This window comes from Crocodylus porosus, unplaced genomic scaffold (assembly GCF_001723895.1).
Source record: "Crocodylus porosus isolate Cpor-Errol unplaced genomic scaffold, CroPor_comp1, whole genome shotgun sequence".
In the NCBI taxonomy this organism is placed as follows: domain Eukaryota; kingdom Metazoa; phylum Chordata; order Crocodylia; family Crocodylidae; genus Crocodylus; species Crocodylus porosus.
Genome location: NW_017728906.1, coordinates 34142846 through 34156417, shown reverse-complemented (window position 1 = coordinate 34156417; position 13572 = coordinate 34142846). Strand labels below are relative to the sequence as shown.

Sequence of the window (13572 nt, the reverse complement as noted above, 5' to 3'; positions counted from 1 at the left end):
TGGAATAGTATTTTTTTTTTTTTATTATTATTTATTTTGGCAAGGTTCTTTGTGTAGATGTGATATCATTTTTTAGACCAATTGAGTAGTTGGAACAGCATTCTTTGCAAGCTTTTGGGGACAAGTACCCTTCTTCAGGCATAGAGACACTATCTATGAATGCTGTTCCAGCTATTCAGTTGGTCTAATAAAAGATATCACATCTACACAAAGAACCTTGCCTGCTTGTGTCCATAGACCAACACAGCTACAACCAAAACCCTGCATTTTTTTTATGTTAACATTAAAAGAGAAACCTAATAAAATGAGATGTGTAATTGATTAAAATCTTTCTAGCAGGCTTTTAAGGGAATGCTGATTAGGGATCCTGCAAAGACTCATGTCTGTTCTTTACCTCATACAGCACAGACAGTCCCAGAGGACCTGTTCACATAAAAAGTTAAGCATGTCTTTGTAAGGTGGGGACTAAGTTTAAAAAAAAAAATCCCAGTGGGGGAGTTTTAGTCCTAAGTTTGAATGATCTTTCAGGGCTCCATATGCAAATAAGTCTCATAACACTTTCTGTGGTGAATGCTTGTAGTCTGACCATGCTCATGGCCACAAAACATTTGTGCTCAGACCGCTATATGGTAGGTACGATGCCTGCCTATTGTATAGAGGTAGATCCTGCAAGTCCATGGGGCTACGGGCACAGGGGCATGCCTGAACGAAACTCAGTGCTGAACAGGGGCCTAATTGTTCACGAAACTCAATATTCACTTCACTGAACTGTTTAAATGTTATATAACCTGGTATTTTGCGTTCATACTCATGTCCGTTTTGGCAGGGCACATGCTTTGCAGTGAACAAGACAGCTGGGCTGAGGCAGCCCCAGAAGAGACAGAAAGACATGATTTGGAATCATCCGATGAGACAGATAAGATGAACAAGGTGAGAGATTTTCATTTTCACGTTACAAATTGCTAAAGCACAGTAGATTCACAGCTGACATGCTGACTTCACAGCTGTGCGTGATTAGAGCATCTTTCCTAGGAAAATGTTGATCTTACTTTTAAGGTGTTTACAAATGATTTGGGATGTAATAAATTATAGCTTTGATTACAGCACACCTGTTGAGTAAGAATTGCATTCTTTCTCCCAGAATGGTAAAGAGCAGCCAAGGTTCTAGCTCTCGGTGGTATGCAATGTTTTCCTGGGTTAAAAATATATAGTCATTCCATCACTTCCTCCCCTAGCACCAGTAGGCTGAATGTATGATCAGATTGATTTATTACAGTTTCCTGCTCTTTCCTCTTCCTTAATTTCCAAAGGTGAGAAGCAAAAAAGTTTTATATTATTTCTTTAAATCAACAGCTTAGTTCCTATGTTGGTATTTTAAATGCAAAAATAATTACAGCCAATCTACCTTTGACTGAAGCAGAACTCGCCAATTACAGTTAACAGGCTGCACAAATGGATTGCTAATTGCTATCTATTAAGGGATGAGTTCTGCTATGGTTTGGCAGTTTGCTGTAGCTTTAGTAAGAGCAAATACTGTACAGCGTCTGTGGCAATTAGTGGTTTCTGAAGCTGAATCAAGGAATGCAGGTAAGACTATTTTAAAAGGATAAATCATTGGTTTTATTTTAAGTATATGCTGCATAATTGATGCTAAGGAGTTTTTACCCAGGCTTCACTGTACAGTGAGTATAGAGCATTTTGGATTGGTGTCATTGATTCTATGTCTCTGCATGTTTTTTTTTTCCTATCACTCTATTGTTCAAAATATGTCTTAGTAAGTCCTGAATAGGTCCCCAAATGTTAAGTTATCATAGTGAAAGGAAGGGAAAATGCCCCTGGTTGCCTGTTTCCTGATTTCTTATGTCACAGTAGCCTGTGGTCTTTTCTTTGATAGCCAGACAGTGGAAGTCAGATAAGGGAAAGCATTCCCACAGATATGCACACAGATCTACATGTAAAGCAGCAGATTATTCCTAATGTTTTCCGTAGACATTTTTCTACAGAACCATTTTAGAGTAAGTACAAGATTATATTTTTTTTAAAAGTGGGGAAAATACTCACATGTTTGATATTTGGAGATGTTCTTTTAATTTTAAATACGGCTAGCCTGATGTGCTTCTATTGTTAAACTTTAGGGCTATAGAAAAGAAACCACAATAATAAACTGTGTGTTGCTAGCTTACCTATGGATGCTTTGGCTGTGGCTGGGTTTTCAGTAGCTTTAAATTTAATGTGGGAAGTGCATAAGGGTTTTAGCATTCTCTTGCACACCTGGCTTGCCTGAATCTGCAGTACCTGAATTGCCTAAGGCAAGGCATGTCCATTCTATGAGCCTCCTGTGGTTTAGCAGGTTTAGTTAAATGGGGAATATATTTTATTAGGTATAAGACTTAAAACTTAACGCTGTTAGGGTGAGAGAAGAAAAACTGGAATCCTTGTCATGCTAAATTTATGATTTGGTGACAGACAGAAATTTATTTTTGTGTAATGTCGCCTGTTATACATTTTCTATTAATATTCAGAAATGTTCATCTTTAGAGGAACTTATTGTTTTATGTGAAACAGGGAGAGAGCTGAATTTTGTTTGTCTCTTATGTTTGAACTATTTATTTAAAACTCTCTTAAATGAAACAGGGGTGGGTGGATAGGTGGGTGTGTGCACATGTTTCAGGGCAGAATATAGTTACATCTGCAAATTCGTGTTTTTACTTGCCCACTCCACCTTCCCTGCTTATGCAAAACAACCAAATAGGCATTCTTGATGGTTCTTTAGTGCTCTCAGTTTGCTCCAAAATTAAAAATAAACAGATCACTTAAATGTAAACAGGCAGCTAGTAAATGCACAGCTCTCAAAGAAGCTGCCCTGGAAAGTGGGTGCTCTTGCTTCTGTTTACACTTATTCTTTATAATTTTGCTTTCCTTTAAAATGTCTTTGTTATCATTGGAAGTTATGAGATTAGCTGACATCTGAGTTTGTCAATCCCTCTGCTTGTGTGTGGGGAAGCCAGACTAGGAGACAGAATAAAGAAAGGATCCCTACCACACTCGTCTTTCTCTTTGTCCCGTGGACTCAAAGCTAGAAAAGGATGTTGTCCATTTATTGCCCTGCCTTCCTGCCTCCGAGACTATGCACCATGAAACAATACTGACCTCCTTAGCATTATCCTGCACTAGTTATTTATGTACACAGAGAAATGCCCTTGGAGGAAATGGGGAGAGGATAGCTTTTGAGACCAGTGGTCAGCAAAGATGACACATGAGTGAACTATGCTGTCCTCAAACCACCATTACCTTGAATCTCTGTGGCTCCTGGCAGATGTTAGTTTAAATATGCAATGAGATCCAAGGACTTTATCCTGGATCCCACAAATTGTACATCCTGCCATTCCAGATCTTCAGGATCTTGTATGGCAGGATGCACAACTGGGGTATAATTCTTCATATCCATATGAGTCAGGGCCTCTAAACTTTAAAGGCTTTAAACTTGCTGGTAACGAAGGAGCCTGGCATTGGACCCCAGCTTCCTTCTGTCAGGCTATAGGCAACCTGGAAAATTTTAATAGGCTTGGATGCAGTCACTCATTGTGGAGCAAGCAGCTTCCCAAGCTGGGCTCCCCTGGCATCCTTGAATATGCCATGCATTCAAATTAAAGTATGATTAAATATGGAACACCTTTGTGGGGGGGTTGCCATTTTTATTGCATAATAAATTGCTTGAATGTGTAGCACATTGCCATTTATCGCACAATTAACACGTTAATTGTTTGATAAATATAACATTTCCCAGAGGTGTGTTGGTATAAGGAGTCAGTGCCAGTCCTCCAGTAACGGTTGAATGGACTTTCTGTTATTCCCGCTCATCTTCTCACTCTTGTTTTCCAACACAGAGGAAAAGTAAACCTGACCATTCATTGCTACGAGAACAAGCAACAAACTTAATATGCTGAAGTCTTTTTTTTGGAGGTTGTTTTTGTTCATTGTTTGGGAAGATGTGCCCCCTAGTTCCCTGTGTAGATATTATCTTGTTCTGTGCTAAGATTATGGACCTATGTACAATTTACCCCAGCTTAAAGTGAGGCTTGAATACATGTCTCCTGTTATATGGTGACTGCCTCTGTGCCTGCTCATCCCATACAGTAGATGAAAGCTAAACTGCTGCAGTTTTCACTGAGGGTTTAGCTGTCATTTGCTGCCAGGGAAGAGTGGGCACATAGCTTTACCAAAAATAGACTGCCTATGTTCCATTTATTTTATGGTAATTTGTTTATATGTCCAGAAGCTGAGCGTTGATGGGGCCATTAATGTGTTTTAGCTTAATGTACTTTGGATATGGACTGAGCTACCCTTAGTTGAATAAGAGCATCCACACAAGGGGAATTACTGTGAAACAGCCATTTTAAATTTACACCTTGATTTGATAGCAGCTTCCTCATGTGTACAGACTCTTACTTAGCATGGTATTTCCCAGTTCTAATGTCTAAGCCCTTCTTTTATTTGAAAGTACATGGTAAGCCAAACTCATTTTGGATTTTAACAAGCTATGTATCTTCCCATCAGGAATCCAACTCTCCCATTTCAAGTGGCAATAGAGGTCCTGTAATCCAAACCTGAATCCTAGCCATGCTATAACTGGTTAAAACCCAGACTCTACATGAAATCTAAATGGAGCGTCATTGTCTTTTCAGATTTGAGTTTAACAGGATATCATGCTACTCGTATACAAGTATGACAGTTTTAAGAGTTATCAACTGTGCGAGTGTAGTGTGCGTCTCCTTTTCGCAAGCTAAAATAAACTCTGTGCACTTGGTTTGAACCTCAGGAATGCAAACGTACATGGTTGTGGTTGAAAACTAACAGAGCCGTAGGCGTCAGTCATAATGTATCCGTAATTGGAGTTGATGTCGTTTTCCTGTGTGAAGCTGGTTTGACACATTTGGTCCTCTCATCAGCCACGCTTCTCACTGAGGATGTATATAAAATTCTATTGATTTGAAATACTATTAGATGCTCACTTCCTTTTTTCTAATTTAAGCCATCTTTCTTTTGAAATTAAACCTTACTGCCTTGCAGCAGTTGTGCTTAAGGGACTGACAAGTAATGACTTGAGGGGGGGGACATATCACTTAGCAAAACACTTTTGCTAAGAAAACGAATGAACTTCTCTCTGCGATATTAATCAAAACCAAATTTAACTAGTAAGTCCAAAATCCCTCAACATATGTAGACATGGATATGAAAGGATTAAAATAAGGAATTAAAGCAATCAGAAGCTTTGTAATAGCATAACTGGTTTTTTAAAGTTGTCTAATTAGCGTGCTGCTGTCTCCTGATGTTTAATATTCTTATGCAGTATGGATTTTAGCCAATCAGCTGAAACGAAACTACAGGCAACAGACATTTATATTCCAGTGTTGGTTTTACCTCTCCTCTCTGTTTCAGCCATTTCTTGCTGAAGTTTTCATATAATGCTTCCATGAAAGGCAGTATTAAGAATTGGCTTTACGATTTAAAGCTGAGAATTTAATTCTAGTTGATATTTTTAAATGAATGGGGCTTACAGCAAATGACACGAGAGGAAAATCTTTGCTTAGAGAAATACAGGAGCTGCTCGCATTTATTAAATTAAAGGAGTGAATGCTTGCCTTCCTCTTCTGTGCATATGTCAAGTAAGCAACATGGAATATGAGGGAAAAGTATTTGTCTGGAGTGGAAAAGGATTTCACATCAGCTGAACATGAGAAGAAATTTGGATTTTATTTAGTTGATATTGGCAGTGCTGGGTGACAGGGTTTTCACAGTAAAACCTGTCCAGTGATGTCAGCTCTTTGGAAAGTTAAACGTAAACCCAGGACTGAAGGCATTGAGACATCCTGTGATTCTCTTTACCATATGCTGTATCTGGTGAGCAAATCTACTATTAAGTGTGACTAGATTGGTCAAATAGCTAAATATTAATTCATGCTGTAGGTACTAATTTTAAGAAGATTATAACTGTGCAAAACTAAACAGTATTGTTTTTACTCTGCACTTTCCTTTAACTATGCCTGGGTGTAGAAGGGTGGGGTTTGCCTGAAGTTTATTTTGGAGAACAATAACATTTAGCCTTCCTTTTTTCAGTGTGGAGTAAAGATCTTGAGTGTCCTTAACCAGAATGCAGCAATGTTCTTAACTGACTGTTAGTCTGCTGGTAAACTGAGAGCCTGCTGTGCTTCCCTCTTTGTCAGATGGTACAGAAAAGGACTAGGGGACTGTCCAGACAACCCAAAATGGACCCTATTAGCACAGAACTAGTAACTGTACACTAACTGAAAAAAGGTGTTAGCAAGCACAAGGCATAAGCTGCTCCTCTTCTGTTTTTCTTCTGGGGTCACAGAGCACAGTGGTGTGAGATCTGCCTATTTCCAAATTTGGTCCCCAAAGTGCATGTGGAGGGAGCTAACTTCTAGAGTCTAAGTAAAGGGCTGGGAAGGTTCAGAAAACTTCCTTTGTTCTTGGGGACCAATTTGGATTGGCTCTTCACTAGTTCTTGACAGAAGACTTGGAAGGTAGACACATTACAGACTAACTGGTTCAGAGAGGCATACACTTTGGATGGACTGCAAAAGGCAGGGGTCCTAAAGAGAAGGGAATATAAATACACCGGGTAGGGAGAGGGAGTGCTGCTCAGAAGAGAGTCAAAGGTGGGTTGAATAGGTCAGCATTTCCTAACCTTTTCCAGCCCAAGGCACACTTGCATTAATAAAATTTTCTGCAGTACACCTGTTAAGACATTCCCCATCCTTACACCTATTGTAGCTCAATTGCCATGGCAAAATTCCATGGCACACCTGTTCATTTCTGGTGGCACGCTTTTGTGCCACAGCACACTGGTTGGGAAACGCTGAAACAAGTCAATAGGGATAAACAAAGCAGTTAACCTATTGAGGGGCACAAGATTTATAAAAGCTAGTCCAGGTAATAATAAGAATCCATAGTCTCTGTTGAGACCATATGTAACACCATCCAGTTTGTGGCTCATCCTTGTTCCACAATATTGAATCCTACAATTCTGGGATTGTATTGTAAGTATAGGAAGTACTGCTCCAGATTCCCAAAGTGTGCGTCCTTATCAGGGCCATCAGTTACAAGGTAGAAGTTGGCTGTAGACAATAGGTCTGAAGGCTTGCTTAAGATGATAGCTGGTGCCATGAAGACAGCAGTGGCACTCAACTGGTTTCCAATACAAAGTGAAGGTGATGTATACACTATGGCAAAACAAAACTTTGTCATACTGTATGATGTACTATCACGGTTCAGAAGTGGGGTGTTTCGTGCCTGCCTCAGAGGCTTCTAGGATGTTTGGTTAAGGGTAACTACATGTAAGTATACAATTGCAGCAGTACATAAACTATATATAGTTACATAATTTATTAAAGGAGGCTAATGTATGCTACCATTTTAGTTGTAACTACAGCTATGAATGTATGTCAGCAAACTGTGTCAACAACAATAGTGCAAGTTCTTACATCTATGTACTTTTAAATGGTGGCTGCTAAAGGAAATTGTGGTTCTCTCTCATGTACAGCTGTAGGGCAGTCAGCCAAAACTCCAAGTGTCTCAGTGATGTCAGCATGCACAACTTCTGAGGAAATGCTCCTGCCCAGGAGGGATTTGCAATTAGTCCACCTGCTGAGCTCTGGCAGAGGAAGGGAGCTTATTTATTTGAAACAGAAACTCAATGCCCAGTTGCGAAAATATTTACTTGAGACATGCAGTCCTACTAAAGTCACTGCTTGGGATCACTTGTCCAAATAAAATTAGGATGCTAGATTTGAAAAAGGCAGATTTCATCTGACTTCAGGCATTAGTAGGTATGGTATCACGGGAGGATAGATCGAAGGATAAAGGTGCCCAGAACGGCTGGGAGGTTTTGAGGGGCACTGTTGACAGCCCAGCAAGAAACTGTCCCAACACGATTGAAGCACAAGAAGAACGGCAAGAGACCAAAGTGGCTGCACAAAGAGATTCTGAAGTGCCTCAAATGCAAAAGGAAAGTATATAGGCAATGAAAGAATGGGCAGGTCACCAAGGACATGTACCAGGAAAGCAAGAACTTGCAGGGACAGAATCAGGAAGGCAAAAATAAAGAACAAGCTGCACCTGGCAAAGAAAATTAAGGACAAAAAGAAGAGGACCCATAAGTATGTTGGCCAGAAAAGAAGGACCAAGGAGGCTGTGGGTCCTTTGTTAACAAACTGGGGGAACTCATAACAGAAGATAAAGAAGGCAGAACTACTCAGCTGCTACTTTGCCTCAGTCTTCAGAAAAAAAATTAAGCTGAGAGAATCCTAATAGGGATTATATAGATAAAGAGGGGGCAAGCTGGGGAGGAGATAACAAAAGAGATGGTCAGGAAGCCTTTGTTGGGTCTGAATGAATTCAAGTCAACAGGGCTGGATGAGCTTCATCCCAGGGTCCTGAAGGAACTGGCAGAGAGGATCTTGGAGCATATAGATCAGAGCTGGGCCAGATCCCAGAGGACTGGAAAAGGGCCAATATAGTGTTCCTATTTTAAAAGAGGCAAAAAGGAGGAGCCAGGGAACTATATACCAGTTAACCTTACCTCAGCACCTGGGAAGTTACTGGAGCAGGTCCTAAAGAAGACCATTTGCAAGCATTTAGAGGATGAAAGGCTGATCTTAAGCAACCAGCATGGATTTATTATGTAAAATAACCTGATATTCTTTGACAAAGTAACTACTTGGGTGGATGAAGGGAATGCTATGGATGTAGCGTATCTGGACTTCAGCAAGGTTTTTGACAAGGTCCTGGACGACCATCTCATAAACTGGAGAAATGTGGACTAGATTAAATGTGGTCTAGATTACTACAAGGTGGATAGATAACTGGCTCAATAGCCACAAGCAAAGGGTATTTATTAATGGGTTCATGTTAGAATGGCAGGAGGTTTTGAGTCGAGTCCCACAGAGGTCTGTCCTGGGCCTGGTGCTGTTCAATTTGTTTATTAAGGATTTGCAAGTTTGCAGATAAGACAAAATCAGGAAGGATTGTGAACAGTTGGAGAATGTGAGCACAGTCCATCTTCAGAAGGATCCTGGGATATTGGAAAAGTTGGTCTAGAGGTTACAGGATGAAATTAAATATCGACAAATACAAGGTGCTACACATTGGGAAGAATAATCAAAACCCTAAAAATAAAGTGGGTGACACATGGTTGGATGGCAACACTGTGGAAGAGGACCTGGGAGTCTTGATGGGCCACAGGCCCATGAGTCTGTGTGAAGCAGCCATAAAAAAAAAAAAAAAAAAGTGAATATGGTTTTGGGCTGCATCAATAGAAGCACGAGGTGCAAGGAGATGATAGCATCTCTGTACTTGGCACGGATTGATTGGGCCTCATCTGGAGTACTGTGTGCAGTTCTGGGCTTCACACTTTAACAAGGATAAGGGGGAGTTAGGGTCCAGAGGATCCACAAAGATGATCAAGGGCTTAGAAGGCAAGTCACATGAGGAGTGGTCGAAGCACCTAGGCATGTTCAGCTTGCCAAAAAAGTGCTTAAGAGGGGACATGATAGCAGTGTTAAGGGCTGCTATAAAGAAGAGGGAAAGCACCGTTTTTCTCTTGCTGCAGAGAAGAGGACATGACCAATGGCTTGAAGCTGCAGCAAAATTTAGATTGGATCTCTGGAAAAACTTCTTCACTGTTGGAACAGTGAGGTAGTAGAATGGATTAGGGAAGTTGTGAACTCTCCAATATGGAGCTGTTGAAGAAGTTGGACAGCCACTGGTTGGGGATAATCTAGACGTAGTTACGCCTATGTTCTACTGTGGTTATTTCCCATGCTTCTGGATCTTGTTGACTGCCCCCATGTGTCAGGAGGTTTTTAAGCCTTCTTCAGAGGCATTGGGTGTTGACTACAGATAAGGTTGGAAACGGTGATTGGGGTGTGCTGATGGTCCAGCTGGGAGCAAAGCCAGAGGTTCTGGGCTAGGGGGTCTTGCCTCTCCACTCAGATTCAGATTGATTGTCATACCTGGGGTCAGGAAGGAATTTTAGTCCATAGTCAGATTGGGATGAACTGTGGGGGTTTTTTCCTTTCATCTGTAGGGGAGGCATTGCCTGGATCTCTTGAGTATATGTTGACAACATATGTTCCCCAGCCACCTGGGATCTCTTGAGTATATGTTGACAACATATGTTCCCCAGCTTTACCTGTGGCAGGTTAGGGTTAGGCCTGTGTTGTGTCAGGGCTGATGGTAGTCTTACATAGACTTTAGATATTTTGTGGGGGATGGTTTGAATAGGGATGATCCTGCCTCAGATGTGAGGTTGAACTAGATGACCTGCAGGTCTCTTCCAGCCTGACTTCTCTATGATTCTAGGTCTGCAGGACCTAAGTATGAGGGACCGTGCACTGAAGTGGAATCTTTCTGCCTCTGTAGCAACTATGGAACAGATCTGGCACGGGGCAGGAGAGGGAGCTATTTTTCTAACTGACCAGTCTCTCCTTTTCACGCTCTTGTTAGGAAATTGGTGGTGATGATTTTTTTTAATTAGTTTGAGAAATTTGAGGAAAATATACCCCAGGGCACCATGAGTGCACCTTTATCAGCCCACCATATGCACGTGTTTGGGCCTCTCAGAGCTTATTTCCTTTTAAATAAAAATCCTCTAAAATGGAATTTACCTTCTGAAGGTAGAGAAGGGTAGAAGAAAAAAATGACATCTTGATGCTTGCTTAAGGTTAGGGCAAGAATGGATCCATGACTGGCAGAATCCTGGAGGTTTGTAATTGGTCCCTGTTGCAAAGCATGAGGACAGCTTGCACTTCCCCCCCAGGATTCAAAATAATAATCATAATGATAAAGCATGGGGAATCCAGATGGCAAGGCAGGATTTCGCTTTGCTGATAGCTGAAACCTGACATGACTGAAGTCAGTGACTAACAGAACTAGACCCTGGGGAGGTACTGCAGCAGTCACACTCCCCTCCTGCTGCTGCTGTCCCCAGCTAGCTTGAGTGCCGAGGTAGCCTCAGAGCCACTCCTGCCCTGCTCCAGCTGTGAACTGTGGCAGCATGGGGTATGGTCTTCACAGGAGAGGGTGGTGTTGGGCAGGTTTCTACATCCTACACCTGCTCCCTGCCAACCCCTCCCCCTGGTGTCCCTGGAAGCAGGCACTAGAAGGAGGAAGTCCCCCACCCCCGTCACTGTCCCCAGCTGACTCAGCCGTGGGAGGAGTCCCAGAGCTGTCCCTGACTTGCTCCAGCTGCGGGCTGCTCATTTAGCAGTGCTGGGTACCAGGCTGCCAGCGGAGCTTGGCATCCTGTGCAGCCACTCCCCATTGCCCCTGGATACAGCACTCCCCACACCTAGATCAGCTGGTAACAGCAGAAGCAGATGGTGCTCTCCCCCCATTTCGAGTGTCTGGTCCCTGTCTGGTTCCACAGTGTGCGCTGCTGGCATGAGGGCTCCAGCAGCACCTCGTTCCCATATCCCCCCAGCATGGTTGGAGGTGTGGTGTGCCACCTCCCCCTTCAGAAAGTCCTGGATCTGGTTAGGGTGACATAAGGAGGGGAGAAAAGAGAGGGAAGTTAGAAATCCTTGCCTTATTTATGGACTAGGCCTTGGAGCTGAGGTTAGCAAACTTTTACTACTGTAGACTGCTGCTACAGACCACTCCCCTGCAACTCGCTAGAGATCAGCATATGCTACAAAGGATCTGGATAGGAAAAGGTAGACACTAGAATATTGGGGAAGCCTCCTCAGCTGCAGCAGAGAGAATAAACTAAGGGTCAGCACTGTTTTGGGGCAGAATGCCGAAACATCCACAACCAGAACTTGAAAGATGCTGGTATGCTGGGGCAGATGGCAGATGGCCACGAGGGGCTATGGCAGCGCAGCCCCAGCCCCTTCCCTGCCATCAACCCCAAGGCTCACGTGCCAAACAACATCCTTTCATGTGCCATGCACGGGCACCTGTGCCCTTGGAATAAACTGAACGTAGTAAGCAATAGGATCCTGGGGGCACCACCTCTGTTGCCTGTGGCTCCCTTCTTGCCAGTTCCCTGAGCTGCCATGGACTGAATCCAGTTTCTTCATGGACTAGATCCAGCCTGCGGGCCTAAGGTTTCCATTTTAGAGCATAGGAATGTGATCAGCCTTGCTGTGCAGTAAACATGCTTTAGTTTGACACTGAACTGTAAGAAGAAGGTAACAACAGTATTACTATTACTAATTACTAATCTATTCTATTACTAGTATTCTATTACTGCTTATTAATCTACTAATACTAAAGGATTTTCACCCTTTGTTCTTTGGTTAGTACGTCTTTGCTAGTGGCTCATCATCAGGAATCCTGGTCTTCTCTATACATACAAGTGGTGTTTCATTTTAATCATGGAAAAAGGTGGATTTTGGGTTAATTTTTTATATCTGAAAATTGGGGATATTTTTCATCGGAGAGAACCAGGATCCCAGCTTATGAACAAACGCATTCACAGCTTCAGTGCAAGGCATGATGAAGGTTTTGCAGCCACCAGAAAGTGGTGAGTGTTTTGTGGGTGTTTTGTTAGCAGTTTTGAAATTTCCAATAGCCTGAGTTTAGGAACTGCTGAAACTCCTTCAACTATTATTTACATTTCTGCGTTAATAGGCATCACTCTCCTCTTTGACTGTCAATGTCCACAGCATTACAAAAAACCACCACTGAGATGACTGTAGTCAGCAATAAAATTCACTTGTCTAATATTTCAGTTTCTGAGCCTATCTGAAGCAGCTGAACTAGAGGGAGCTAACCTCTATCCCATAACTCACCTAGAATAGTTATTTGGTACTTACTACCTCTCCAACTTGCTCTGTGTTCATGTCTTGACTACTTCAAGTAAATACTGCTGAAAGGTGCTAACTGTAATTGAGAGAATTTCCCAGGCATTTATATTTTTAGAAAGGCAAGTGTAAACTGCTCATTCCTTAAGCATGCTTTTAGAGAAAATGTCATTTTTGCATAGTTACTGTATACGTACATGCTAATTTGTAGATATTTTCTTCATAGATAAGTGTGTGAAGTTGTAAGGTAGGTGTGGATGAAGCTTCTGTATTGTTAAAGGAAAGCTCTTACTACCTAAGGTGGTTCTAATGCTCCTTTAGACCTTTATTTTTATACCAGTGTAGGTGAGTTGAGGGAAATGATAACTGTATGTAAGCAGAATGGTTAGCTTGTAAAGTAAAGAGCTTTTCATCATTATGTCACCTGTCCATATCTAGTGCAGGATGGGAATAGCTGCAGTTTGTTCCAGTCTGTTGGTGGTTTGGCCTAAGTCACTGATTCCCAACTGGGGAATGCTGGGGTGCTGCAAGATCTTTTGAAGGGTGCTATAAGACGTCAGGAGATAAATGCAAGCTCAGGCTCTTCCCTGCCTGGCCGTTCCCTTGCCCCCACTGTACAGCCCCTCTGTGGGGGGTAAGCACAGAAATAAATTAGTTTTTGAAATGGGGTGCTGCTCAATTCACAAAAGTTATGGAGGGTGCCTCCAGTCAAACCAAGAGTGCCTCATGTCTAGAAAGGTTTGAG

General features: G+C 42.1%; 1 protein-coding gene across 8 annotated transcripts in view; it reads left to right on the top strand.

Moving 5' to 3' along the window:
- Positions 1-13572, top strand: part of TIAM1 (T-cell lymphoma invasion and metastasis 1) — a 263725-nt gene that overhangs the window by 226440 nt on the left and 23713 nt on the right. For all 8 annotated transcript variants that reach the window (XR_002099702.1, XR_002099703.1, XM_019528813.1 and 5 more), the window contains one exon: positions 827-930. Coding sequence is in view for 6 of the 8 variants with exons in the window: in XM_019528813.1 (XP_019384358.1) it covers positions 827-930 (104 nt within the window). In the remaining 2 variants the exon portion in view is untranslated. The remainder of the gene's footprint in view (positions 1-826; positions 931-13572) is intronic.